At 38.5% G+C, this 25417-nt stretch overlaps 2 protein-coding genes across 3 annotated transcripts in view; one reads left to right on the plus strand and one right to left on the minus strand.

Moving 5' to 3' along the window:
• LOC129765436 (uncharacterized) overlaps positions 1 to 25417 on the plus strand; it is an 84508-nt gene that overhangs the window by 50690 nt on the left and 8401 nt on the right. The gene's annotated exons all lie outside the window — the stretch shown is intronic.
• On the minus strand, positions 1891 to 22034 carry LOC129765437 (lysozyme c-1-like). Of its 2 annotated transcripts, none has more exons than XM_055765760.1 (3): positions 21720 to 22034; positions 2184 to 2512; positions 1891 to 2115 (listed from the first exon to the last, which is right to left on the minus strand). In XM_055765760.1, exons 1-3 carry the CDS (start codon positions 21728 to 21730, stop codon positions 1976 to 1978), a joined length of 480 nt encoding a protein of 159 aa, XP_055621735.1. In that variant the 5' UTR covers positions 21731 to 22034; the 3' UTR covers positions 1891 to 1975. The 2 variants fall into 2 exon arrangements, with proteins under 2 accessions (XP_055621735.1, XP_055621736.1); XM_055765761.1 differs by having other exon boundaries at positions 2184 to 2497; positions 21720 to 22030.

A 25417-nucleotide genomic window follows, 5' to 3' on the forward strand; every position in this document is an offset into this window, starting at 1 on the left:
GAATGGTATAAGCAAGAAGTGCCATCCAGCATATAAAACCAGTTTTCAAGTTATACTTCCAACATATACGAAACGATCACCGTCTTTTCACATTCATTAAATTTCGTTTGTAATCCGTAATATAGCAAACATATTCCATTCAGCGAACAAGAGAGAATGACATTTGAAAGAACATAGAACTCGAAGTGATACAATGTTGGCAATTTGTTCAAGAAATCGATATTGGTCGGTATTGACACCAGTTTCGATATTATTTCCTTAATTTTGAATAGAATGCATGAACGTTATATCTAAATGGATGCAAGATGTGGTCGTTTATATGACCATTATCATCGATTTATATGGAAAAAAAATGTATCGTCGGTTGGATCGATAGTGAGAACTTTCTCATATGAAAACACGACAATGAAACATTTATTCTTCATTAGGTAAATCGAACAAAATCTGTCTGTTATCAGCGGTCGTTACATTCTTGCTCTGTTATTTCAAAAAGTCCATAGACTTCCCCGAGGCATTTGCCGATGTATTACCTAGATGTTGCGAATAGTTTCATCATAGTTACCCACCTGCCTTCCACAGATGTTGCCTATAGAATACGTAGAACGATTAACGAGATATACAGTGACCAAATTACATCCTAGAGTGGCAAAAAAATCCCATTGATCTTTTTGGAATTAAAACAACACTTTTGTTAATATTATTAAAAGTAAATGAGCCTGTGAATTCCACACATCGAGAATAGTGAAAAAAATAACAAACATCGAGGCCCACAATTAAATGATGAAGCATGTAGTACCTGTTTCCATTTGCATTGTCATATGACATTGTACACAGAAAAAACGTCTATGAAAGCAAACATATTCAAATGTTAATTTTTGTATCCACCTCCGCGGAATTACAACGCCCTAATTAGTCGGGAGCGAGCTCGCCGCATGAATTGAAGATAGCGAATTGTTGAATGAATCAGTGCCGATGGATGACATAATAGCTCACCGGATGTTTGACAGTGTCACTTTTCATAGAATTCATACACTCACGCATCGTTTCACATTGGCATGCCTATTCAAAAATCGACCAGAACCACTGTTATCAGCATACCACCACACCGGAAACTGACGGCAAATAACGACAACATTTCCTCCTATTACTCATCTTGTTTTGGGTATGGCGTTTGAGGTTTCACAACACCATCGCAGATATCGAATATCACGGTTCCGTGACATAAACCGATGACATAGCAAACTGCATCTCGGATGTAGCCATGATCTATGCAGATACTCAGAGATTACTGTAACCGATCTCGGGTGTGGTGTTATCACATTACAAACCAAATATAGTGCTTTTCAAAGCTGCCAAGTCGTGCCATAGCAGACCCGTAAAAAGGTATGTTTCTGTCTCAAATATTGCACCTATGTCACTCATGCCCTTCAATTCGAAATAGTTGGCTCAACACCGAAGAGCAAGCATGCAGCTGACCGTGGCGAAATACTTATGGTTTGCATCGTAAGAACTATGGGAAACTCATTTGCATCGCAAACTTCTTGATCGAGTTCACAGAAGAAGGTGCGAATCACAAACACACAGCACATCGCGTCTCATGGTCCTCCACAACACCATGTTCTCTATCTCCAGATGGTAAATAAAACCTGAACCGATGGAGCACAAAGTTGTTCATTCCCATCTTAGGAAACGAAAACTGTGACTTCGGAAAGGGGGACAGAAAAAAGTAAAAGGGGTTCGAGTGAGAATGGCGATTTTGAAACGGTTAGAAATGAGATCTGCAGCGGCTTATCTCAGCTGTTTCACGAGCGATAATTATCACCAGATTTGGGACAGTTGCGACTGTCCGTTTTCGGCATTCGTCCAAGGTTGGGTTTCAAAATTCAATAATTAATTGGTAAAATTGCAATTTATTGCTCGTACAAAATAGGATTTAGGACTTTCTATCACAATATGCATAGTCTCATTTATAAGTCTAAGCGTTACACTTGGAAATATCGGGCAGTTCCTTGCCCTTGCATTTCTTCTGCCAAACGGACCAGCCGTTGAATCCGTACTGCATCTGGATTTTCTTCACGCAATCGATATCGTTCTTCAAATCGTCATCCAAGAAATCTAGAACGAAGCGTACGATAATTAGTTATTAATAATTAATTTGATTTGTTGAAACGGATGGGACTCACCTTCGCACTTCATATTGCACTTGCCGCCCTTGCGGCCTTCGCGGCACCATTCTTTACTGTTGATCTGAAAGATCCCATAGCTGCTGGTAAGATTTGGCAATTTGTTGATCTTCGTTGTGTTCATGCCACTCTCTGCGTTGGCCAAACAAATCCAGTGACCGTAAAAGGTCCGAGAAATACCATTCTTGCCTAGCTCTTTGGCCAGGTCACATTTGGAGAAGACCTTCGCCTCGTTGAGCACCGAGAAGACGGTGAGGTTGAGGCAGATGATGATTACGATCAATCGCTGGATGTTTGCTATCATTGTGTGTTTCCTGTAAATAGAATTTCTAAATATATAATATTTTGTTCTAAAATCCATACGTATCACAAAACTGAACTTGAAATTTTATCGAAATAAACTTGATAAAAATACTTTAAAAATAACATTTAATCGGACAATTTGTAGTAAAAAATACACCTTATCACGTTGAGCCCCGCATCGGTCGATAGCGATGATCACTGGGACTGACATTTACCGTCAAAAAATAAGATTAAATAAGGTCCTAAACAATTCTCTTCAATAGATTCCCAAAGCATCGTCATGAATATTCGATTGGGAATTATTGTTTTATTTTGTTTTGAATACAGAAGATATACAACACTTATGACCATTTGAACATTGACAAAGGTTTAGGCTGGTCTCATTCATTTTGACTAATTCTCTACTATCATATTTACATATTCAATACATGTGATGTAATAAATAAAAAAAAAATCAAATAATACCTCGTTCATTCATAAAAAATAAAATAATTAGTGAGCCTCACAGTTGGAGGGCAAAGAGATGAATCAGATAAAACAACTCACGAAAAACATTCTTATTCCGGTTTAACAATGACAACTATAATACGACTCACTCATCATTTATGACAAATAAATTGAATATTCAATACATGTGATGTAATAAATAAAAAAAAAATCAAATAATACCTCGTTCATTCATAAAAAATAAAATAATTAGTGAGCCTCACAGTTGGAGGGCAAAGAGATGAATCAGATAAAACAACTCACGAAAAACATTCTTATTCCGGTTTAACAATGACAACTGTAATACGACTCACTCATCATTTATGACAAATAAATTGAAAAATTAAAATAGTAACTAATTACAATTTTGTGTTATCTATTTACAGGTACGGAAAACGTGTACAAACTGTGGTTGCTTCTGCGGGTGATACTTGAAGGTGTTTTGCTCGCCAATCTAGATTAAGCAGTCATAGAAACAAGAAATGCCAATAGCCGTATTCTATTTTTTAGATATATTTTTGTCACACAACAGATAAATCAAATCGATGTGTTTATTCAATTCGAGTAGAAAACACTCTCATCACATATGTCGACACAATTCGCCTAAATGAATGCTTTCGGATGGACAAAGTGGTTACTAACAATGATTCCTATGTGTGCTTTATGTCGACACCGATCGCTTGTTTACGAATAGGCGAACCAGCTGAACGAAACGAGGACATTCTTCACGTTTCACGAATGCAATGTTTGCACTGTAATTGAATTGTTCTCCAGTTTGGCTAAATTTAAAATCAGTAGGTAAACAAGATAAAGAGTGGAAATGAAGGTATTTCACCGTTCATACACACCAACGTGATAATTTCAATTTCATTCGAATAACATACTGCGCATCACTGAGAATCAATTAGGATAACACGGGGTGAGTTGGACATACGGGGTGATTTGGACCACCCCTTCATTTCAAAAAGTACGGCTCAACTTGGATTTTTTATAATGTCATATCTTAATATTGTTGAACCGCATGTACCTAACGTAAAAAAACTTCGCTAAAATTCGACAGCCTAAAGGAAACGGTAGCATGAACACAGTAAGCACATTGATTGTCAAAAAATGTGAGTTTTCCAATCGTGGTTTTAAGATTTTTCCCACTGATTAAACAAACTTTTCGTGTATTGTGCAGTAAAGTTCTGTTCGCCTAAGGAAGAAAAACAATATGATGCAGCGAAACAGTAAGTTTGATAAGAATGAATGAAATTAATTGCATTTTAATTTTTGCTTGTTGTGCGGGCTGACATGGACACGTTTTTGTGGGGTGAATTGGTCCTACAGGATTGAGTTTTTTCTTTGGACTAATTGATTCCAGATGCCGCTGAATTACAAAAAGAGGATGGGCAGACAACGTTGGAAGAAGGAAGATCTTGAAATAGCAACGCGGGACATCAAGAACGGATTTTCTTTGACCAAGCATCGAAAGTGTTTGAAAATGCTCGAACAACAGTGAAAGATCCATGCAGAATTCGAGATGGTCTCAATCCAATTTTTCTGGTCTGGAATCTGGCCAAGACACCTGGTATCAATTCCAAAACATTGTTACTGATTGTAATATTATCCCAAAATACTTAATATAAACATAAGTATGTTTTTTTCGGTGAAACACAAACTGGACCAAATCACCCCGCATCAAATTTTAATGTCCAAATATCATCTCTTTTATTTTATGACATATTTGGTAGATCGAAGCTTTATATTATGATTAAACACTATTGATAGAGAGAAAACAAGTGTAGTTCAGTGTTCAATGCTACATTTTTAATTTAGACCGTATTGGTTTGGAAATATTAGGCGATTGCTTAGGGGGTCCAAATTTCCCCCTTTTACCCTACGCTTAATAACTGAAATAGTGGTAGAAGATCATAACTGTTAAGGTGGCCGTACACTGTTTGTCCGCAGGTCAAATATTTGACATTCTTTGACAGATAAAGTTTGGTTTGAAATTTGTACAAATACTATTTCGTTTATCAGCCTTCAATTATCAACAGTGCCAAACAATGTCAAACATCGAACATAGAAAAAATTCGACTGAAAGTACCATAAAAACCATGTACCGACAAGTCTGGCGAATATATTGGGCATCCAATAACTAAATATCTGCTTGTCATGTTTCGTGCCGAATATATTTGATCAGTACACGTTGATTAAATTTTATCTGTTCAAAAGAGTGAAATGTTTGACTTCGGCCAAACAGTGTATGAGCACCCTCAAAAAACTTATGATTATATGACTTATAACATTTCTGTTCTTTGAAATTTCTTCCTGAATTCGTTCAACTGAATTTACCTTCTTAAACTGCTATACCAGTATTTAGACACTAAACCACTTTTTTTTACTTTCTTACTTTTAACTTTATAACTGTAATATCATTTCGAGCACAACAGGGATCTTCTAGAAATCACAAAACTTAGTGGAAGCTACGCTGATGTTTAAATTTGGTTGATCGAAACAATAAAAGCTCATCGAAATTTTGGGCAAAAATAACGAAAGCCCCTAGCAAACCACTTACTTTAAACTTTTTGACCTACGTATTATTATCTAATTTTACTAACTGCGGAATAGAGTGGCAACTTCACTTCGGAAAACGAAAATCGCGGATAAAGCAATAAAGGGTTTTAAATAAGGAGTCGAAAAATATATAGTACATCATTGAAACCCGGGGCGGGTGTCATAGGTGTGTCCCCTCCTATGAACATTTGTTACTTTTTAGTTTTAATTAAAAAACAAATTTAATGAATGAAAAAAACTTATTTATTATAATATTCAAGAAAAAAGAATAATAAATCACAGTATATCCACGCGTCTCGACTTAACAGCAGCAAATTGTCTGATCACATCGTCGATGTCGATAGAGTTAACACATTCACTTTCTATTGACAGCAAAGCCAATCCATTTAGGCGTGCCTGCTCCAACGTTGAACGTAAATTTTTTTTTTATTTAAACTTTGAAAAACTTTGTCCACAGAAACTGCTAACAAGAGCTCTTTTTCCGAAACATCGTCGTAGAAATTTACCAGTTTTAAAATTGGCGTTGTCAGTTCGCTGTCCAATGCTGATAACATGTTCCGAGCTTGGATTGCTTCAAACATTTCGAATACTTGCACTCTTAATTTTTGCTGGAAAATTTCAATGCATTCCAACATTCCCGTTTTATATACCTTCTCCATTGTTAGCCCGGGTCCGGATGATCTTACGCCTATCTTTCATCTAATAATCTAATCTCTGCCTTTCTAATCTAATAATGCCTTTTGAATGGCCTTTTCGGCTAGATTATTCCTTTCATCAGTAAGAAAAAACTTAATCTGCACTTTATCTGGCCACGACGTTATCCAGATATAATCTGTTGGTTTGCAGATAGTTCTGCGCAAGATCTACTTCACGTAGTACATCACACCGGAAATTCAGATTACACAGAAATGTGAAATTACAAACTGCTGGTAGAAGGGACCGTGCACTTGATCTAGTACTCAAGCTTTCGCTAGGCTCGCACAACACTTCAATGGCTGTGATCTGCCCATCGTTGTTTCCATAGAGTGGTTTCACAGCATTTTAATGAACACCCCATCGTGTTAACCTTTTTACTGTAACACCAGTGTGGTTCAGAAGCACATTCCAGCAATGAGTAGAGACTGCGAAAAACGTGCAAACAGCTTCAATAGTTCAAAACATGTCACGCACTGTGGATTTTCAGCAAAAGCATGTTGTCCACATAAATTCAAGACCACTACTTGCCCCGATAAATACGGCTTTTGACGTAGGACTACGTCTTTGATTTCTATATAGGGGGGTCACTCTACGAGAAATGTAACGTTTATTAAGAGTTTTCAAAGTTTTCAAAATATTACGCAGAATCGTTCTTACGATATATGATATAACATATATCATTAGACGGCAAAGTTATCCAGTATTTTTTCGCCTAAGACATCAACAGTGGAAATAGTAAAACCAGTGAGCAACTTATCAAATAAAAGAGGTATGTTTCGCGAGCGAAGCGATAGTAAATCATGTATTATGCATTCTTTCTTTCAACTTCGTTCCCATTGTGTTCAACACAAAATTGTGTGCAATAATTCGTTTTATCAAACAAATTAGCACAACAACCTAATCAGATGCAAGATTTCAAGCATCACTAAATTTTCATGCAAGATTTCAACAAAGCAACGGGAAAAGTGTCACCCATACAGTGATCGTTCGTTAATTGGGCCGGAAAATCGATGCACTTATCGAATTTTACTCGTTAACTGGACTGCAAAACAGTTTGCAATACTTGAAGTATTGTAAGTACTGACATCTATTATTGATACATAACTGCTTTGCAGTCCGGTTAACGTACGTCCAGTTGAAGATAGTCAAGTAAGCAAATGGCTTCTGTATATGACGGGGTGACGAACTCCTTAAGCGAGTGTCTTTCGGGCTGCGGTAACATGGGCGATTGTACAGCGAAAAATGATATCAATACTAGGAGGGTGGCAGCGAGGACTTATTGAGACCGGCATTACATCGCATCACAAAAATTAAACGAAATGAAATATTAATAATCCTCATGACTCATATTCATAATTCTCAATGACTCAATTCCTTCTATGATAGATTGAGCAGTAGACCCAATACGACTTGAGCACGAATTACGCGAAAAATGTGAGTACTGAGTTAACAAACGAACGCGATTCGCAAGAAAAAAGTGACGCTTGGTAGGCAGATTAAAAAACTCATTCGTACGAAAACTAGAATAGGCGTTTCGTTCGAATGGTTTAATTTTTGAAATTTCGAATAGATGGCTTTTATTCGTACAAAAACAAGAATGAGGGTGATAGTCGGCAAATAAACATTATTTCACTGGAAAATCGTTAGAATTTTCAACTTGTTTTTTGTTTTATCCCCATAAACATCATTAACCCTCTACAGCCCAAGCCCGCCTTTAGACGGGCTTCGCGGATTCTCTTTTCAAATTATTCAGACATTCCCACTAGAACGTCTTTAGAATATTTTCATCTATCACACGTACATATTGTTTTTATGCTGGCAGCTTTCTGCTAGGAGTATTTTATGTTGAAAATCGTAAATTCGAGATAAAAGTGAAGTAGGTTTTTTTTAGATAAATGAAAAACTTGAGCGGTAGAGGGTTAATGTAATCAATGACGATATATATTAGGCTGTCAAAAAAGTCCTGCGGTATTTTTTTTTGAATTTTCATTTGTTCATAAAATTAGTTACAATCATGTGTTTTAAGTCAAATATGCGCCGTTTTGTTCGATGACTTGTTCCCAACGAGATGCCAACTTCATAATACCCCTGTTATAGAAGCTCGCTTCCTTATTGGCAAAAAACTCGGATATTTTCACAGGCCTCTTTTGTGGCTAACTTCTGACTACCTAGCTAGTTCGCCATGGACAAAAACAGGTGGTAGTCACTTGGTGCAATGTCCGGACTATACGGCGGATGCAAAAGAACCTCCCATCCGAGCTCCCGGAGCTTCTGGCGCGTCACCAAAGAAGTGTGTGGCCTGGCGTTGTCCTGATGGAAGACAATGCGGCCTCTGTTTATCAAAGATGGCCTCTTCTTCATGAGTGCTACCTTCAAGTGGTCCAATTGTTGGCAGTACAGGTCCGAATTGAGCGTTTGGCCATAGGGAAGAAGCTCATAATAGATTATTCCTTGACAATCCCACCAAACACACAGCAGAACCTTATAGCCGTTAATAAGGGCTTGGCCACCGTCTGAGCCGCTTCAGCGGGCTTCGACCACGACCGTTTGCGCTTCACGTTGTCGTAAGTAACCCACTTTTCATCGCCAGTCACCATCCGCTTCAGAAACGGGTCGATTTTGTTGCGATTCAGCAGCGATTCACATGCGTCGATACGGTCAAAGATGTTTTTTGCGTCAACGTGTGTGGCACCCATACATCGAGCTTCTTTGTGAATCCTTCTTTTTTTTATTTAAATCGTTTATTTTTACAGGCTCAGTTACATAGGTTTAAAGGAGCCGAACTCCTTACTGTATTGTTACTTGTATATATACATTTTTCCTTAATTCTAATGTTAATAATATAGGAAACCGATTACTCGCGGTCGACTCGAGTTTAGAAGGGTGACATATTTTCTTCAGGAAAAGGAGGGGATATGAGGATATGTTGACAATGATCACACTCACACTCTCAATCACACTCATCACACTCAATTCTTAAACCTATCTTATATCTAATATGTATTTACATTTCATCTTATTCTTAAGAAGGGATCCGATCTCTCACAAAGAAAAAGGAAAAGGAAAAACTAAGGGTATAAGGACAATCACACACGAAGATCGATAGCTTTAAGGAATACATATATTTGGGACATGTAATCAAGGTCTAACCGAGCCAACACGTCTCTCACCGGCACCATGGGCTGCCTTCCTCGGGCCCGAAGGGTGTCTTCTAAATTCGATCTGGCGACAAGATACAGCTCGCACGACCAAACAACGTGCTCGATGTCGAGGTAACCTTGGCCACAAACACAAAGATTGTTGTCGGCAAGATCAATACGAAAGAGTAGCGCATCTAACGAACAGTGATTGGACATGAGTCGGGAGAAGGTGCGAATAAAGTCCCGACTCAAGTCCAGACTTTTGAACCATGGTTTGAGGCTAACCTTAGGGATAATCGAGTGGAGCCACCGGCCCAATTCATCTTCGTTCCATTTGCGTTACCAGTTAACTATGGTATTTTTGCGGACTAAAGAATAAAATTCATTGAAGGCGATTTGACGCTGATTAATATCGCCTTCAATTGCACCTACCTTTGCTAATGAGTCAGCCCTCTCATTACCCGGAAATGAGCAATGTGAAGGGACCCAGACAAAGGTAATGACATAACAGCGTCTGGATAAAGCACTCAAAATTTCTCGTATTCTCTCAAGGAAATACGGCGAGTGCTTTTCCGGCCTCACTGAACGGATAGCTTCGACAGAGCTAAGACTATCCGTTACAATGTAATAGTGTTCAACAGGTCGTGAGGCGACGCTGTCCAGCGCCCAGTGTATCGCTGCCAATTCAGCAATATACACTGAGCAAGGATTCTGAAGACTGTGGGAGGTGCTAAAAAATTCGTTGAACACTCCAAATCCTGTGGAATCATTCATAGAGGACCCATCAGTAAAGTACATATTATCACAATTGATATCCCCATACTTTGCATCGAAGATCGTTGGAACGATCCTCGATCGAAGATAATCTGATGTTCCATGGATATCCTGCTTCATGGACAGATCAAAATGCACAGAGGAATTGATGTAGTCAGGAAAACAAACACGGTTGGGAATATACGAAGAAGGATCAACCTGCATGGAGATGAATTCATGATATGGACTCATGAACCCAGATTGAAAATTTAGCTCGATAAGCTGTTCAAAATTTCCGATCACCAATGGGTTCATAACCTTACACCGGATGAGGAACCGAAGAGATAATAAATTGAAGCGATCTTTTAGTGGGAGTACGTCTGCCAAAACCTCGAGACTCATGGTATGCGTTGAGGGCATACATCTCAGAGCAATACGGAGACAAAGATACTGAATTCGCTCGAGTTTAATGAAGTGTGTTTTGGCAGCTGATTGAAAACAGAAACTGCCGTACTCCATCACTGAGAGAATAGTTGTTCTATACAACATTATAAGATCTTCTGGATGGGCTCCCCACCATGTGCCGGTAATTGTACGGAGAAAGTTTATTCTATGTTGGCATTTTTTACTCAGATACCTAATATGGGCCCCCCAAGTGCATTTGGAGTCGAACCAGACCCCAAGATACTTGAATGACATAGCATGAGTGATCGGTTTACCCAAAAGTTGAAGCTTTGGTTTTGCTGGTTTATGCTTCCTAGAAAAAACCACCATCTCTGTTTTCTCCGTGGAGAATTCGATCCCTAGCCCAATGGCCCAGGTTGAAAAATTGTTCAATGTATCTTGTAAGGGTTCTTGCAGGTCGGATTCGTTTGATCCTACGACAGACACCACTCCATCATCTGCAAGTTGTCTTAGGCTGCAATTTTGTGTAAGGCAATTGTCAATGTCGCTTACTTAGAAGTTGTACAAAAGGGGGCTTAAACATGAGCCCTGGGGGAGGCCCATGTAAGAGACCCGACTTACTGCCGAATCTCCGTGAGAAAAGTTCAAATGTTTCTCACAAAGCAAGTTATATAACATATTATTCAATAGAGGCGGCAGACCCCGAGAGTGTAATTTGTCTGACAAAACCTCTATTGAAACAGAATCAAAGGCCCCCTTTATGTCCAAGAATACTGAAGCCATTTGTTTTTTCGGCGTAAGCCATTTGAATTTCTGAAGGAAGCAACGCAAGACAATCATTCGTCCCCTTGCCCCTGCGGAACCCATATTGTGTATCTGAGAGTAGGCCATTCGTTTCAACCCATCGATCAAGGCGAAACAAGATCATTTTCTCCAACAATTTCCGTATACAAGACAGCATTGCTATTGGGCGGTACGAATTGAAGTCGAACGCGGGTTTTCCGGGTTTTTGAATAGCTATAACTCGTACTTGTCTCCAATCATCTGGAACTACATTATGCTCCAGAAATCGATTGAATAAATTCCACAAGCGATGTTTCGCCACATCAGGGAGGTTTTTCAACAAGTTGAACTTAATTCTATCCGTTCCCGGAGCCGAATTGTTACAATAAAGGAGAGCAAGAGAGAATTCTACCATCGAAAACCCGGAATCAAGATCGCACCTATCTTGTGGTATAACTCGAACAATTTTTTGCACGGGAGCGGAATCGGGACAAACCTTCCGTGCAAAATTCAAAATCCATCGATGTGAATATTCTTCGCTTTCATTCGTTGAAGAGCGATTTCTCATGTTTCGAGCTACTTTCCATAATTTTTTCATTGACGTTTCTCGTGACAAACCTTCCACGAAATTTCGCCAATAAGCACGTTTTTTTCCTTTGATCAAGTTTTTAAATTGATTTTCAAGGTCCAAATACGACTGAAAATTTTCAATGGTTCCACGTTTCCGAAAAGCTTTGAATGCGTTCGATTTATCCTGATAAAGCTTGGAACATTGGCTATCCCACCATGGATTGGGAGGTCTTCGGCGAAGAGTGGAACCTGGGATGGGTTTCGTTTGAGCGCGAACCGCGCTGTCATAGATCAAACGAGAAAGGAAGTTATACTCCTCCAATGGAGGTAAACCATCTCTGGAATTGATGGCTAGAACAATCGCGTCCGCATATTTTTTCCAGTCAATGTGTCTTGTGAGGTCATATGCCATGTTTATAGATTCAGAAGAATTCGACCCAATGGTGATGGAAATTTTGATTGGCAAGTGATCACTACCGTTGGGGTCCTGGATTACATTCCACTTGCAATCTAACGATAGTGAATTCGAGCAAAGCGAGAGGTCAAGAGCACTTGGGTTTGCAGGAGGTTTAGGTACACGTGTTGTTTCCCCAGTGTTCAAAACGGTCATATTGAAGCTGTTACAAAGGTCATATATCAACGATGAACGATTGTCGTCGTACTGTTCCCCCCAGGCAGTTCCGTGAGAGTTGAAGTCTCCCAAGATTAATCGTGGCTCAGGAAGGAGTGAGCACATGTCAACAAGTTGCTTGCGGCTAACCGCAGCTCTCGGAGGCCAATACAAGCTGACTATACAGAGGTGTTTGCCTCTGATGTTTGCATGACAAGCAACAGCTTCGATCCCTCCAATAGGTGGAAGGTCAATTCTAAAAAATGAGTGACACTTATTGATCCCCAATAGTACCCCTCCGTATCTGTCATCGCGGTCCAAACGTATAATATTAAAATCGTGGAAAGAGAGATCATTTTGAGAAGAGAGCCAGGTTTCGGACAGAGCAAAAACATCACAATTGAGTTTATGAATTAGAAATTTGAATGTATCCAATTTAGGGATAAGACTACGACAATTCCACTGTAAAACAGTGATATCTCCGACCTCTCTATTTAAATTAGACATCAAGAGAGATAATCATTGCAAGGAGGGGCCATGTTTGCATCAATTGCTGCAAAATTGTCTTTAGTACTGGAAGCATTGCGGTGACAATGGTTCTGATGGAGTCGGAAACATTAAAACACGTGAAGATTTGATCCACAAGGTCAGACAACTTTATGAATCCCGATTGGGAAGTTGAACTGGACGGAAAAACAGGGACAGTTGGGGTTTTTGATGTCCCCTCGAGTGCTGGGTTGTTCGAAGGTGAACTATTACCACGGAAGCCAGGAGGGACCTGAAGTCCAAGCTTCTTCAAATGGTTAATAACGGTTTGATGACTTATCCCCAGCTCTTGGCCGATGCTACGGCTGCTACTATGCCGGTCTTTCTCGGCTAATTCAGCGACTTTGTCGCAATTTTCGACGACAGGCCTTCCGGAGCGTGGCGCATCTTCGACGACCTCTACACCAGAACGAAAACGTTGAAACCATCGTTGTGCGGTGGAAATGGAAACTGTATCGGGTCCATAAACTGCACAACATTTATTGGCAGCTTGAGATGCATTTTTGCGTTTGTCATAGTAGTACTGTAAAATATGTCGGATTTTCTCTTTATTTTGCTCCATATTTGCGACACTATAACTCACGAACGACTTAACCAAACAAAACACTGTCAAGGACTATATTATAGCGCGCAAAAATACCTTTCCAACAAGCTATAGTATGAATCGATACAATGAATACAACTAGAATTACGCGCTTACAACGACACCTCGCGGAAATACCGCAGGACTTTTTCGACAGCCTAATATATATTTGTTTACCGATCCCGATCCCGTTTACCGATGTTATGTGTTACACTGACATTCATTAATAATTTTCAGTTAGACAGTTGAACTTCCTGTCAGAAGGTAATTTTGTTTATTTTTGTTCGTTTCAAATAGTTTGACGGTTATTAGTGCCCTATTTGGAGTTTCAAAAAAAGTTTAAGCTACTTAGCCTTTTCCACCCCAAAGCGAAAAAAAACAGGAAGGATTCTTTTATGTGGTCATTTCCATTTTCAATTTTGACGTATTGAACAATTTCAGACATTTGATCATCGTGCGATGCATCAAAAGTGCGGTCGAACATAATCCCATAATATTTCGATGATTTAATAATCGAAATTATTTTCTCCTTTAAATGGCCCGCCAGTATCTCGTTTGAACTCGTTTGTATCTCGGGAGAGAGAGATATGATACATGTTTTCGACCGCAATATCATTATATGCTCCTTTAGAACTGGGTCGTACTTAGTTAGCAGTTCTACTAGTTCTAGAAAATTTCCCCTGTTTAACGAAGATTCATCCTCCTTGTGTCCTCGAAAAGTAAGGCTTGCTTTGCAAGGACCGGGTTTCGGACCTACATAAGCACCCCATTGAGACCCCCCCTCCCCTACACTACGCCGCTGTTGTGGATGAAACCGACACCATCTGACTTTTCCAGTTAAAAGCTTTTTGACATAGGACTATGTCTTTGATTTCTATATAGGGAAGTAACTCTACGAAAAATGTTAAGTTTTATTAAGAGTTTTTAAACGCATATTACTCAAAATGGTTATTGCGACATATGTTGTGTTATATTAGCCATTAGACAGGAAATTTATCCACATTTTTTTTTGCTTGAAAAATGAACAGTGAATATTGTAAAAAAGTTAACATTTTGACGATTTAATTGGGTATGTTTTCTTTCGATTGCACTATCCACTCGCTTCCTCCACGACCCAACGAGCAATCTTTTTGCCTAAATTCGGGAGTTAGCTCATAATGTGAGTTGATGCGTAAAATGAATTATTCTCCATTTACCGATAATAGGCATTAATTTTATATTATATTGTACGTTGTCCAATCAATTTGTGCTCAATTCATGTTTTTATTGTGTAGGTCACAATTGACCTAACAATTTGTATAATTGTGGTCCAGGATGTCATAATATCGAGTATGTTGATGCGTTATGTGAAAATGCAATAAATGAATTTAAATGGCTGCCACGTAAATCAGATTATGATAGCTTGAGTAGTTGCAATCTTACAGGGCTATAAAGTTATTACAAACAATGTTCTGGACAACGTGGTAACGAAGAAGATAATGTGATTTTTATCTATAATATGCTTTTGTAGTCATAGATTGATTTGACTCAGGATTATATTTATGTAGGTCTTAACTATTTAGACTTGTGTTTAAGAATGATACATGATGACTCTTTGTCGTCTTCTGCATGATTGAATATACAGAAAAAAGGGTAGTAATGGCTTTAATGATATTTTTGGGTACATTTCTGAACAGAATGCGGTACCGAATTCTACCACGTTATGTCATCTAACCCGTTTAAAAGATACAAGTACATACAGGAAACGGTTTTTCCAGGACATCCATTTGATATATCAAAAGAGAAAAAAATACAGATTTTGAACAATGAAAAACTCAATTTAAATGCGATTACTACACATTATCACAGTCCTATGTGAGGATCCCGTTCGTTCCCCCTAGGCTCAGACCCATCAACTTTTTTTCGTAAATTTTCAGATGCCCTTGTACACACTTGGCTTTTTTTACATTTTGAGTCACCATATAGCTGCTGAAACTGCGTTTCTATCAAAACAAACAACAAAACAAAAACGACAACAACTGGCTGTTTAGTTTTCCACGAACCAAAATGATGATGAACTATTATAGGAAGGGCATGGCCGGGTAAGAAAGATAAAAAAAGCCCCCAAACCGAATCATCATTAACTAATATGAAATTTTGGCTATTTTTCGAACCCCTATGTGATTCACCTTAGGTTCTATGGTGAAAAACGAACTTTTCAATTTCTTGCATTCTGAATACCTTCGAGATGAAAATATTAAAAAAAAAATTATAGTGCATCATATTGTGGTGTATCGAAAAATATTACCAAAAAAAATTCAAGCACCAAAAAAAATCTTGAAATTTTGAAAAACATTTCTCGCGTAACTTTTGAAAAGGTCCTATGTAACAAATGTAAACAAATCGAGTTAATGGATGCACGCTATTAGTTTTCAATCATTGAATGTATTACAAAAACAATCGTTCACGTATCTATCTTCTTCATCTTTTTGTCGCCGATACAAAAAATATCCAATGTACAGATTCTAATTTTAGGCACCCGGCTGTTACTTCGGCCGCCACTTTCCTCCGACGGCCGAAACGTCCGAAGTAACAAAGCAGTCAATACAACTCGCAGTCGTACTTCGGTCGTTTTGGAATTTGTTTCTTACAGGTGTTGTTATCGATTTCAGTGCAATTCAACGAGTGAAAACAATAATAATCAGTCTTTAGAACGAAATGCTGATATTTGGATTGTTGTTTATTAGTTAGTTTCAAATTTTTATAGTGCAACGTAATATGTCCAATGTGCAAACGCGGGCAGTCAAAACGTCCAATGTAACATTTTTCGCTCCGAGGCTTCAACTTTAATCTCAAATCACGGAACAATAGTTACAATTGGTTTTACGGAGTTATTCTTGACAGCTAGTGGCGAAAGCAGCGATAAAGAATAATAGCTTTTAAGACAATTCGCGAAATAATGTTCGGGTCTTCAACTCCGTTTTTCTCGAGTTGACGAAAATGTTACATTGAACCTTTTCAAAAGTTACGCGAGATTTGTTTAGATTATTCTTATTCGAATGTATGTGTTTTTGATGAATGATTTTTTATAATGCTAGAGCATTGTGTGGTTCAACTTTTTAATGATTTGAAATTTAGGATTTTTTGAATTAAGTTTCGAGACCCAATACTGCTTTGAAATATGTTCGCACGTGATTTTTTATTATATGTGATTTTTTTCCAAAATATTTCGAGGGTTGACCGTATTCTTTCCTATCTTTCACCGTCTGCATTGTTTTTTAATATTCATGAAATCGACGATTTTATTGTGTTCGTGGATTTAAATTGATAAGACTAGACATACCGACATCTGATCTATTTGTAGAATTATCCGATTTCGTATTTTTTGGTATTGTTCTGGTTTAAAATTCTTATTTCTAATTGCGATGCAATCCGTTCATTTTGACATCCTTTTCAAATGTTCAGCAAAAGAATTTTTATTTTTATTTTAAATATATATACTTTATTTCCAGTGAGAAAATTCCTCGTGATTTTTGTCGGTTTTTGCGGATAGTGTGCAACAGCCATTCCATGCCAAACCGATATAGTGGTTCTCAGATTTTCGTGAATCTACCACATGATTTGTTCTCTATCGCAAAATATTAGACCCGTATTTTTTTATATTAAGCTGCCCATTTCCATTTTAGGGTGCAGGAAAAATCAACTTTTTCCCTTTTTCAAAAATTCATGACTTTTGAACTACTGAACCGATTCAGATGACTGACATATCAAATTGAGGCTTATCACTTTAAAAGAAAATTACACTAGCGAAAAAAAAATGTTGTTTTCGTAATATTTTTTTTATCAATTCGTTTATTTTTACAGGCTCAGTTACATAGGTTTTAAGGAGCCGAATTCTTAACTATATTTTTATAACTATACTAGCTGACCCAGCAAACGTTGTTCGGCCATAAAAATTATTTGTTGTGAATATATTGGTTGTTAAATAAAAAACAACTAATGTATTGTAAGTGTGTTTAAATGTTTTAACGATCTACACATACGTGAAAGCTCGTGACTATTGTGTTCATACTTGTGTTTGACACACCGAGGAATAGAGCGATTATTACCGACAAAAATTAAAAAACACAATTCGATGTATTTCATAAACGAATCCGACATGTATGTTCTTTTGAGCACAGAGCAGATCCAAATTTAATTACTATAATTTTTGTTTCAAAAGCGTATATCATAACAATTTACGCTTCACAGAAATGGAGCTCAATGAGGGCTATACCGCATTGCGTTTCAAGGTTGCACAATCCGTCGAAGTCGAACAGATGACAGAATGCGATATTGCTATCGAGTCGGATAATCTGACTCGATCGGATTTCAGAATACGGATGAGTAGTTGATCAATAGACGTATCGGGATTCTTTGAAGAAATTATACTATCGATTTCCTCAGGGCGTATTTTGTTGACTATTTAAATTAAAAATGTGCATATGATGTAATCCTCGCTTTTGCTATCCAATCGAATACTTCCAGCAAGGTGTGGGACCGAACAAGTATGATGTTGTAATGAAACTCACTCTACATTTCATTCATTTTTTGTCTGAACACACGTGCTGTAGTTTCATGACAATGCATGCGTTTAGGCCTGGCAATAGCAAAGGCTGTACCGGCGTTGCTCATGATAGCGTCTATCGTTCGCAAGTAATTGTACGTTGAGATGGTGAACGTTAGGAACATTAGAAACGTTAGTACCATTGAAGAAGAAGATGGAGAGCGTCGTTTGAACGGTGTATGTCAACGATAAACTCCAGATTATTGTTTCTTTTTCGAATTACAATTTCTCGCATCACTGTGCTGTCGCTACCATGACTCGAGCAATGTTTTAAACAACATGCACATTGAATCTATACATGTATTCTCCAGTTGTTTTATTATAACTGATGACAATGACGTGATTGTTACCTTGCAATCCGAGCATGTGTGATATGAAAAATTTCCATAATTCATTATGTTTATTGAAAAAGTCTTCCAGCTTCCGCCGAATTAAGGTTATTGGTACATGTGTGGATGAAAGTTCGATGAAGCCATCTGTAGCCATCTGTCGTTTAACAAGGTGAATAAATTCGTTCGCTTCGGAACACGAACAACGGGTAATTTATTTGTATATTATTTATACGAAAATACTGAAATCGCGATTAAAAATAAGAGGTAGGGGTGAACCTTTGAGGTTATATGTATGCCATTTTGTGCTAAATTTTAGAAAAAATAGAAATAAAAATTATAAGGATTTTTTCTGCATAGGGTCACCCTAATCGGTTCTAAACATACGGTAATCGATAATCTAGCAGTATCATATATAGTTTACGTCCTATTCTCATGCCTACCAACTTTCTCGTGCATGATTTCGTGAAAATTGGTCGAGCCGTTTTCGAGGAGTTCGACCACGATCATCGTGACACGAGATTTTTATATATATAGAGATATAAACAATTTCCTAATTCTATGGTTAGTAAGGTATAAAATCGATTACTCGCGGTTGACTCGAGTTTAGAAGGGTGGCATTTTTTCAGGACAAGGATGATACATATGGAGATTATAAAAATTTTGATTTTTTTCCAAAATATATATTTTAGTTAAGGCTCATACGGCGTTAGCCTGACGGGGCCGGAAGTTGAATATTTTGACAATATTTCTTATTAGCTATGTTAGTGATATGTTACCGATTACTCTTGGTTGGCTCGAGGTTAGTATTACAATTTATTGTCATAATTGAGATGTTGCAGTCTCCAATGCTCTGTCCAATGCCCGACACGGGATACATCCGATTGGAATGCAACTGACGAATAATCAGCAACGCCCACCTAGTCTGTACCCCATATCTAGCGTGGTACGTCTTTCTCGACGTGTGAAATCCAGGATAGAATGGTCACTAGCCGGTGCAATCATCAGCGTGAGCGGTACAATCCTCAGCTCAAGATGAATGATCAGTGGACTGCACAACCTTCGGCCCGTGTATCTGTAAAGAGTGTGTGTATGTATTGCCGCGACCAAGTAAAAGTTTATAGATCGGGTATGAAGGATATGAAACAGAGATACAACGAAGGAAGCATCATCAAACGTTGACATCGGGGTTTCTGAGGAACAGGTATAGATGAAGCAGAAGATCAGGATCACGGCTACCTAATGTTGGTGATCAAACTCAATTCTTAAATCTATTCGTATATCTATAGTGTATTTACATTTCAACTTATTCTACTGTTCATAGCAAGGGGACCAATTACTCACAAAGGAAGAAAAGGAGGGCATAAGGATATAGGGACAATCACACACGAAGATCGATAGCTTTAAGGAAAACATATTTTTGGGACATGTAATCAAGGTCTAACCGAGCCAATACATCTCTCACCGCCACATTGGGTTGTCTTCTTCGGGCCCGAAGGGAATTTTCTAAATTCGATCTGGCGACCAGATACACCTCGCACGACCAAACAACGTGCTCGATGTCGTGATAACCTTCGCCACAAACGCAGAGATTGCTGCTGGCAAGATTGAAACGGAAGAGTAGAGCATCTAACGAACAGTGATTGGACATGAGTCGGGAAAGGTGCGAATAAAGTCTCGACTCAATTCCAGACTTTTGAACCACGGTTTGAGCCTAACCTTAGGGATAACCGAGTGAAACCACCGGCCTAATTTCGTAATTATTGATTATATTTGTTTTTTTTTTATAGTTTACATAGTTAAAGATAAAGGGCGCCATATTTTTTAATTTTTTTAATTTATTTTTTTGAAAGCTGAGGTTTTTTACATAACATATCTAGAAATCGGAGAGGTGTTTTCTTCCGTTTTTGAGTTATAATTTTTCAAATTTAACATTTTTTCAGTCTTCGTTTAATATTCCCATGCAACAAGACTAGTTCTATGCTACCAGAATTTTTCCGCAAATGTAATATTTTCTTTTTAAAGAAGACTAGCTCATTGGCCTCAATTTAATATGTCGGTAATCTATCGGTAGGATTTAAGAATAATATGTTCCAATTAATAACTTTTTTTTATTTTTTTATTCATCGTCATCCGAAATTAGTTATTTTTTTTTAAATGCAAACGTTATGCTGCAGGAAAACTGATTGCTTTCGGGCGATTCTAAGTTAGTAAGTTGATATATTTTATTTGAAAAGGGGAGAGAATATGAAGAGTATGAGCAAATATTGAAAATCAAACACAAAGATCGTTAGCCCTAGGCACAAGACAGATTTGGGACAAGTTATCAATATATAATAAAGTTCCGACTCTAAGCCATACGATCAAAACCACGGTTTGTGGCTAACCTTAGGGATAATTGAGTGGAACCAACCCGATCCATTGTATTCATCTGAATATACTTCTCTCAATTATTCGAATATTAGTTTAGCAACACTTCGCTATTAAAAAAAATGAAACAGATCATGATCGAAATATAAGAGTTTACATCTTCGCATAATCCAAGTTTTGTCAGATGGACAACATTATGTGGTAAAGCTTTTATCATCGAGTGATATAAACTCCACATAAAGAACTCTTATCATTCGTTTCAAATTAACATGTATATTTTCACTCAGAAATTCCAGAATCAATAATTTGCGAAAAGCTGTCAAAAAAAATACGTCTTTTTTGGATTCCCCACTGATTAAATTGTAAGTAACCATGCTCACCGGAGATCGAGATCTCGAGGCGAATGCCACGTTGGATAAATTGATACGATAGTCACACTTCGCTGCGCGATGTGAGAGGATGTAATGTTTATTTTATGACAATTTATAATGAAAGGACCTTATCTTTTCATCTAAATATAAGTTGTAATCTTCAGCGCGATCTGTGTGGCTCACTCAAGCGGTATGGGGAATCCCAAAACCGCAATTCGATTAAGTGAAACAAAAAAATCATTGAGTGCACAGCTACCTTTCCAGCTGAGGCGGTGTTCTATTTGAATTTCAACACAGACACCACTCGACACATGCCACTTCCCTACGTGCTTCTATTCCAAGTGTACTGAACTGATTTAAATGTTGATTTAACTAAAGTCTCGATGCTAATGCGGGATAATTAATACAAGCCAAGTTCTGTGAGCAGGCGACTGTTTTGACACTTACCTGAGCAACATTTGACACTTGTTGAGCAATTCACGTTCACGCCGTGCAATTCGTGCAATTCCGAATCGTACAGCTGTTTCGATTTCACTTATAATTGAACCTGTTCTGAGCAAAAACTTTATTTTCCATTTATACTTATTGCACTCTTTTCAAGCGGCTCAAGTGATCTTATTTGCGATTTTCGTTTGCTTTCCTTTCCTTTCCCCTCCTCACAATTAGTACGAGTTTACGATCCCTAATTATACTCGTGAACAGACGCGATTACAAGATACTACTGCTGCTCAATCGAAAGTGAAGATGATAATGACTCGCAGCCGATGGCGATGGTGTCCCTTGTGTGTGTTTTTTCGTTCTCACGCCGCGTTCTCTCTGGTATTTCCGCGGCTGAGCAAACCACTCTGCGCAAATCGAAAAACCACGCGCACGCGGCTCTCTTTGAAAGTGAGACCCGAGTGTGTTTACACACAGATCGCAGAAACAAAACAAACAGGCAAACAAAAAAAAATCGCGACAGATACCGGTGAGCCGGTTAAACATGAAAACAACAGAACCGGAGTCTGAGATATCATTAAGATGTCTACCTCACGCGGTTTGCAACGCCACGGTTGAGATGTTTGTTTTTTGTCTGTTCTAATAATATTCGTTGATATTCAGCTTCAATTGACTTACCATGTAGTTTTAACATGTGATAAGGATCAAGACCACCTTTCCGGCGGGATTTATGTCAGTACAATATGATTAATGAGTATAATGTATTTTTTTCGATCAAATGCGTCGTGCTGCGTCTTTTGTTATTTAATAATGGTGCTTGGGAGTAACAGCTACATACTACATTCGATTTTAAGATCATATCTTCTATACAGCATCATTTCGCATATAGACCCGGTCCATGATGTGGATCTCCAACCACGTGTTTATAAATGTTTGCTAATTCCCAACCCAATTGAGCCAACCACCTCGTTGGTTGGCTACCTTCTCTCGTCTCCATAGAAGTCAATGCACAAATAACAGAACTGCCACCGGCATTCTAGAAACCTGTCCCTCCCAACGCACTCGTAAAGTCTTGATCATTTTCGTCGCAGAATATGGTCAGGTCTTCACATGACCTGGTCGATAAGAAAAGAGTGATCCCCTAATCACCAATCACAGTACGTTCTACTCTGAGGGTACTTTCACAGTCCTTGAGGGGAGGAGAACGAATGGATGTTAACGCCACGATGTTTCGGAACATCGATGCTATCTGAGGATTGCCGACCATCGATCCAGTCGATTTATGTTTCGGTTTGTAGTGGTGATCTCTTAGTGTAACGATGCTGAAGGCTGTGCTTGGAAAAAAATGTTAAGTTCGGCATACATCATAGATACAGTGAAATCGATGAGTATTAATCCGTCTTCGTTGGTTTTCGCAACGAAAGTACGGATTCACAATCTGTCCGAAAAATTCGGGCACTCGTAAGGAAGAATAGAGACTTGCAATTCCATGTCCCGAGTTCCTAATTTCTATAACACCATATATGCTTCCTGCCCTCAAAGGACTACCGTTTTGATTTTGTGCTTGGGTTAAATTCGATTGACTTGTTTTGAATCTCACTGCAAATTTTCATATTAGGCTGTCAAAAAAGTCCTGCGGTATTTCCGCGAGGTGTCGTTGTAAGCGCGTAGTTCTAGTTGTATTCATTGTATCGAGTCATACTATAGCTTGTTGGAAAGGTATTTTTGCGCGCTATAATATAGTCCTTGACAGTGTTTTGTTTGGTTAAGTCGTTCGTGAGTTATAGTGTCGCAAATATGGAGCAAAATAAAGAGAAAATTCGACATATTTTACAGTACTACTATGACAAAGACAAAAATGCATCTCAAGCTGCCAATAAAATTTGTGCAGTTAATGGACCCGATACAGTTTCCATTTCCACCGCACAACGATGGTTTCAACGTTTTCGTTCTGGTTCGTCGAAGATGCGCCACGCTCCGGAAGGCCTGTCGTCGAAAATTGCGACAAAATCGCTGAATTAGCCGAGAAAGACCGGCATAGTAGCAGCCGTAGCATCGGCCAAGAGCTGGGGATAAGTCATCAAACCGTTATTCACCATTTGAAGAAGCTTGGATTCACAAAGAAGCTCGATGTATGGGTGCCACACACGTTGACGCAAAAAAACATCTTTGACCGTATCGACGCATGTGAATCGCAACAAAATCGACCCGTTTCTGAAGCGGATGGTGACTGGCGATGAAAAGTGGGTCACTTACGATAACGTGAAGCGCAAACGAAGCCCGCTGAAGCGGCTCAGACGGAGGCCAAGCCCTCATTAACGGCCAGGAGGGTTCTACTGTGTGTTTGGTGGGATTGTTAAGGAATAATCTATTATGAGCTGATTCCATATGGCCAAACGCTCAATTCGGACCTGTACTGCCAACAACTGGACCGCTTGAAGGTAGCACTCATGAAGAAGAGGCCATCTTTGATAAACAGAGGCCGCATTGTCTTCCATCAGGACAACGCCAGGCCACACACTTCTTTGGTGACGCGCTAGAAGCTCCGGGAGCTCGGATGGGAGGTTCTTTTGCATCCGCCGTATAGTCCGGACCTTGCACCAAGTGACTACCACCTGTTTTTGTCCATGGCGAACGAGCTAGATAGTCAGAAGTTAGCCACAAAAGAGGCCTGTGAAAATTGGCTATCCGAGTTTTTTGCCAATAAGGAAGCGAGCTTCTATAACAGGGGTATTATGAAGTTGGCATCTCGTTGGGAACAAGTCATCGAACAAAACGGCGCATATTTGACTTAAAACAGATGATTGTAACTAATTTTATGAACAAATGAAAATTCAATAAAAATACCGCAGGACTTTTTTGACAGCCTTATATATATAAAAAATGGATTTCTGTCTGTCTGTCTGTCTGATTCTTATGGACTCGGAAACTACTGAACCGATCAACATGAAAATTGGTATGTAGGGGTTTTTGGGGCCGGGGAAGGTTTCCGTGATAGTTTGAGACCCCTCCCCCCTCTCTAAGGGGGGGCTGCCATACAAATGAAACACAAATTTCTACATTACTCGGGAATTAATCAAGCAAATGAAACCAAATTAGGCATATGGAGGTTTTAGGCTGCAATAAATGTTTCTATGGTGGTTAGACTGGAGTTATAACACATGAAATTGATAAAATATATAAAACAAAGATTTCATTTCGATTATTGGATCCTCAAGGACACTGAAACGTAAAATCCAAAAAACATTTCCAATCTAACAAGCATCAAAGAAGTATTGAGAGCGCTCCCAGGATTCTACGATGGAGTTTTATAAGATCTGGAGAAGAAATTGCGTACACTAAATGTAAAATTGGTGAACAAAAATTTGATGCCTAGTAGTACCACTGCGTACGTTTTTTTCTGAATCTAATCAGAATAAGAATAAGCTTCGAATTCGGCTCAGCAACGATACGATAAACGCAATTTTAAGATCAAAAGATTTCATTGAACATCGTGGAGGCAGATCAAACATTATATTGATGTATAAGCTACGTATAAGCATTAGGGTGCCAATGAATGTATGGGAAAAATCGACCCTAAAATTTCAAAAAGTTACCCTATACAAAATGTTTTCTTCCTCGAAAAAACATCCTATGCCAAATATCAGCTCATAGTCGAACACCAGATGCTATCCCTGGTCATTATGCACAATGCACAACGATACCTC

This window comes from Toxorhynchites rutilus, chromosome 2 (genome assembly GCF_029784135.1).
Source record: "Toxorhynchites rutilus septentrionalis strain SRP chromosome 2, ASM2978413v1, whole genome shotgun sequence".
NCBI lineage: Eukaryota > Metazoa > Arthropoda > Insecta > Diptera > Culicidae > Toxorhynchites > Toxorhynchites rutilus.

Bases quoted from the DNA above. Each gene is read 5' to 3' on its own strand.
- LOC129765437 (XM_055765760.1), bottom strand. The intron at 2,116-2,183 runs GTGAGTCCCATC...GCTTCGTTCTAG, and splicing joins GTGCAATATGAAGTGCGAAG to ATTTCTTGGATGACGATTTG.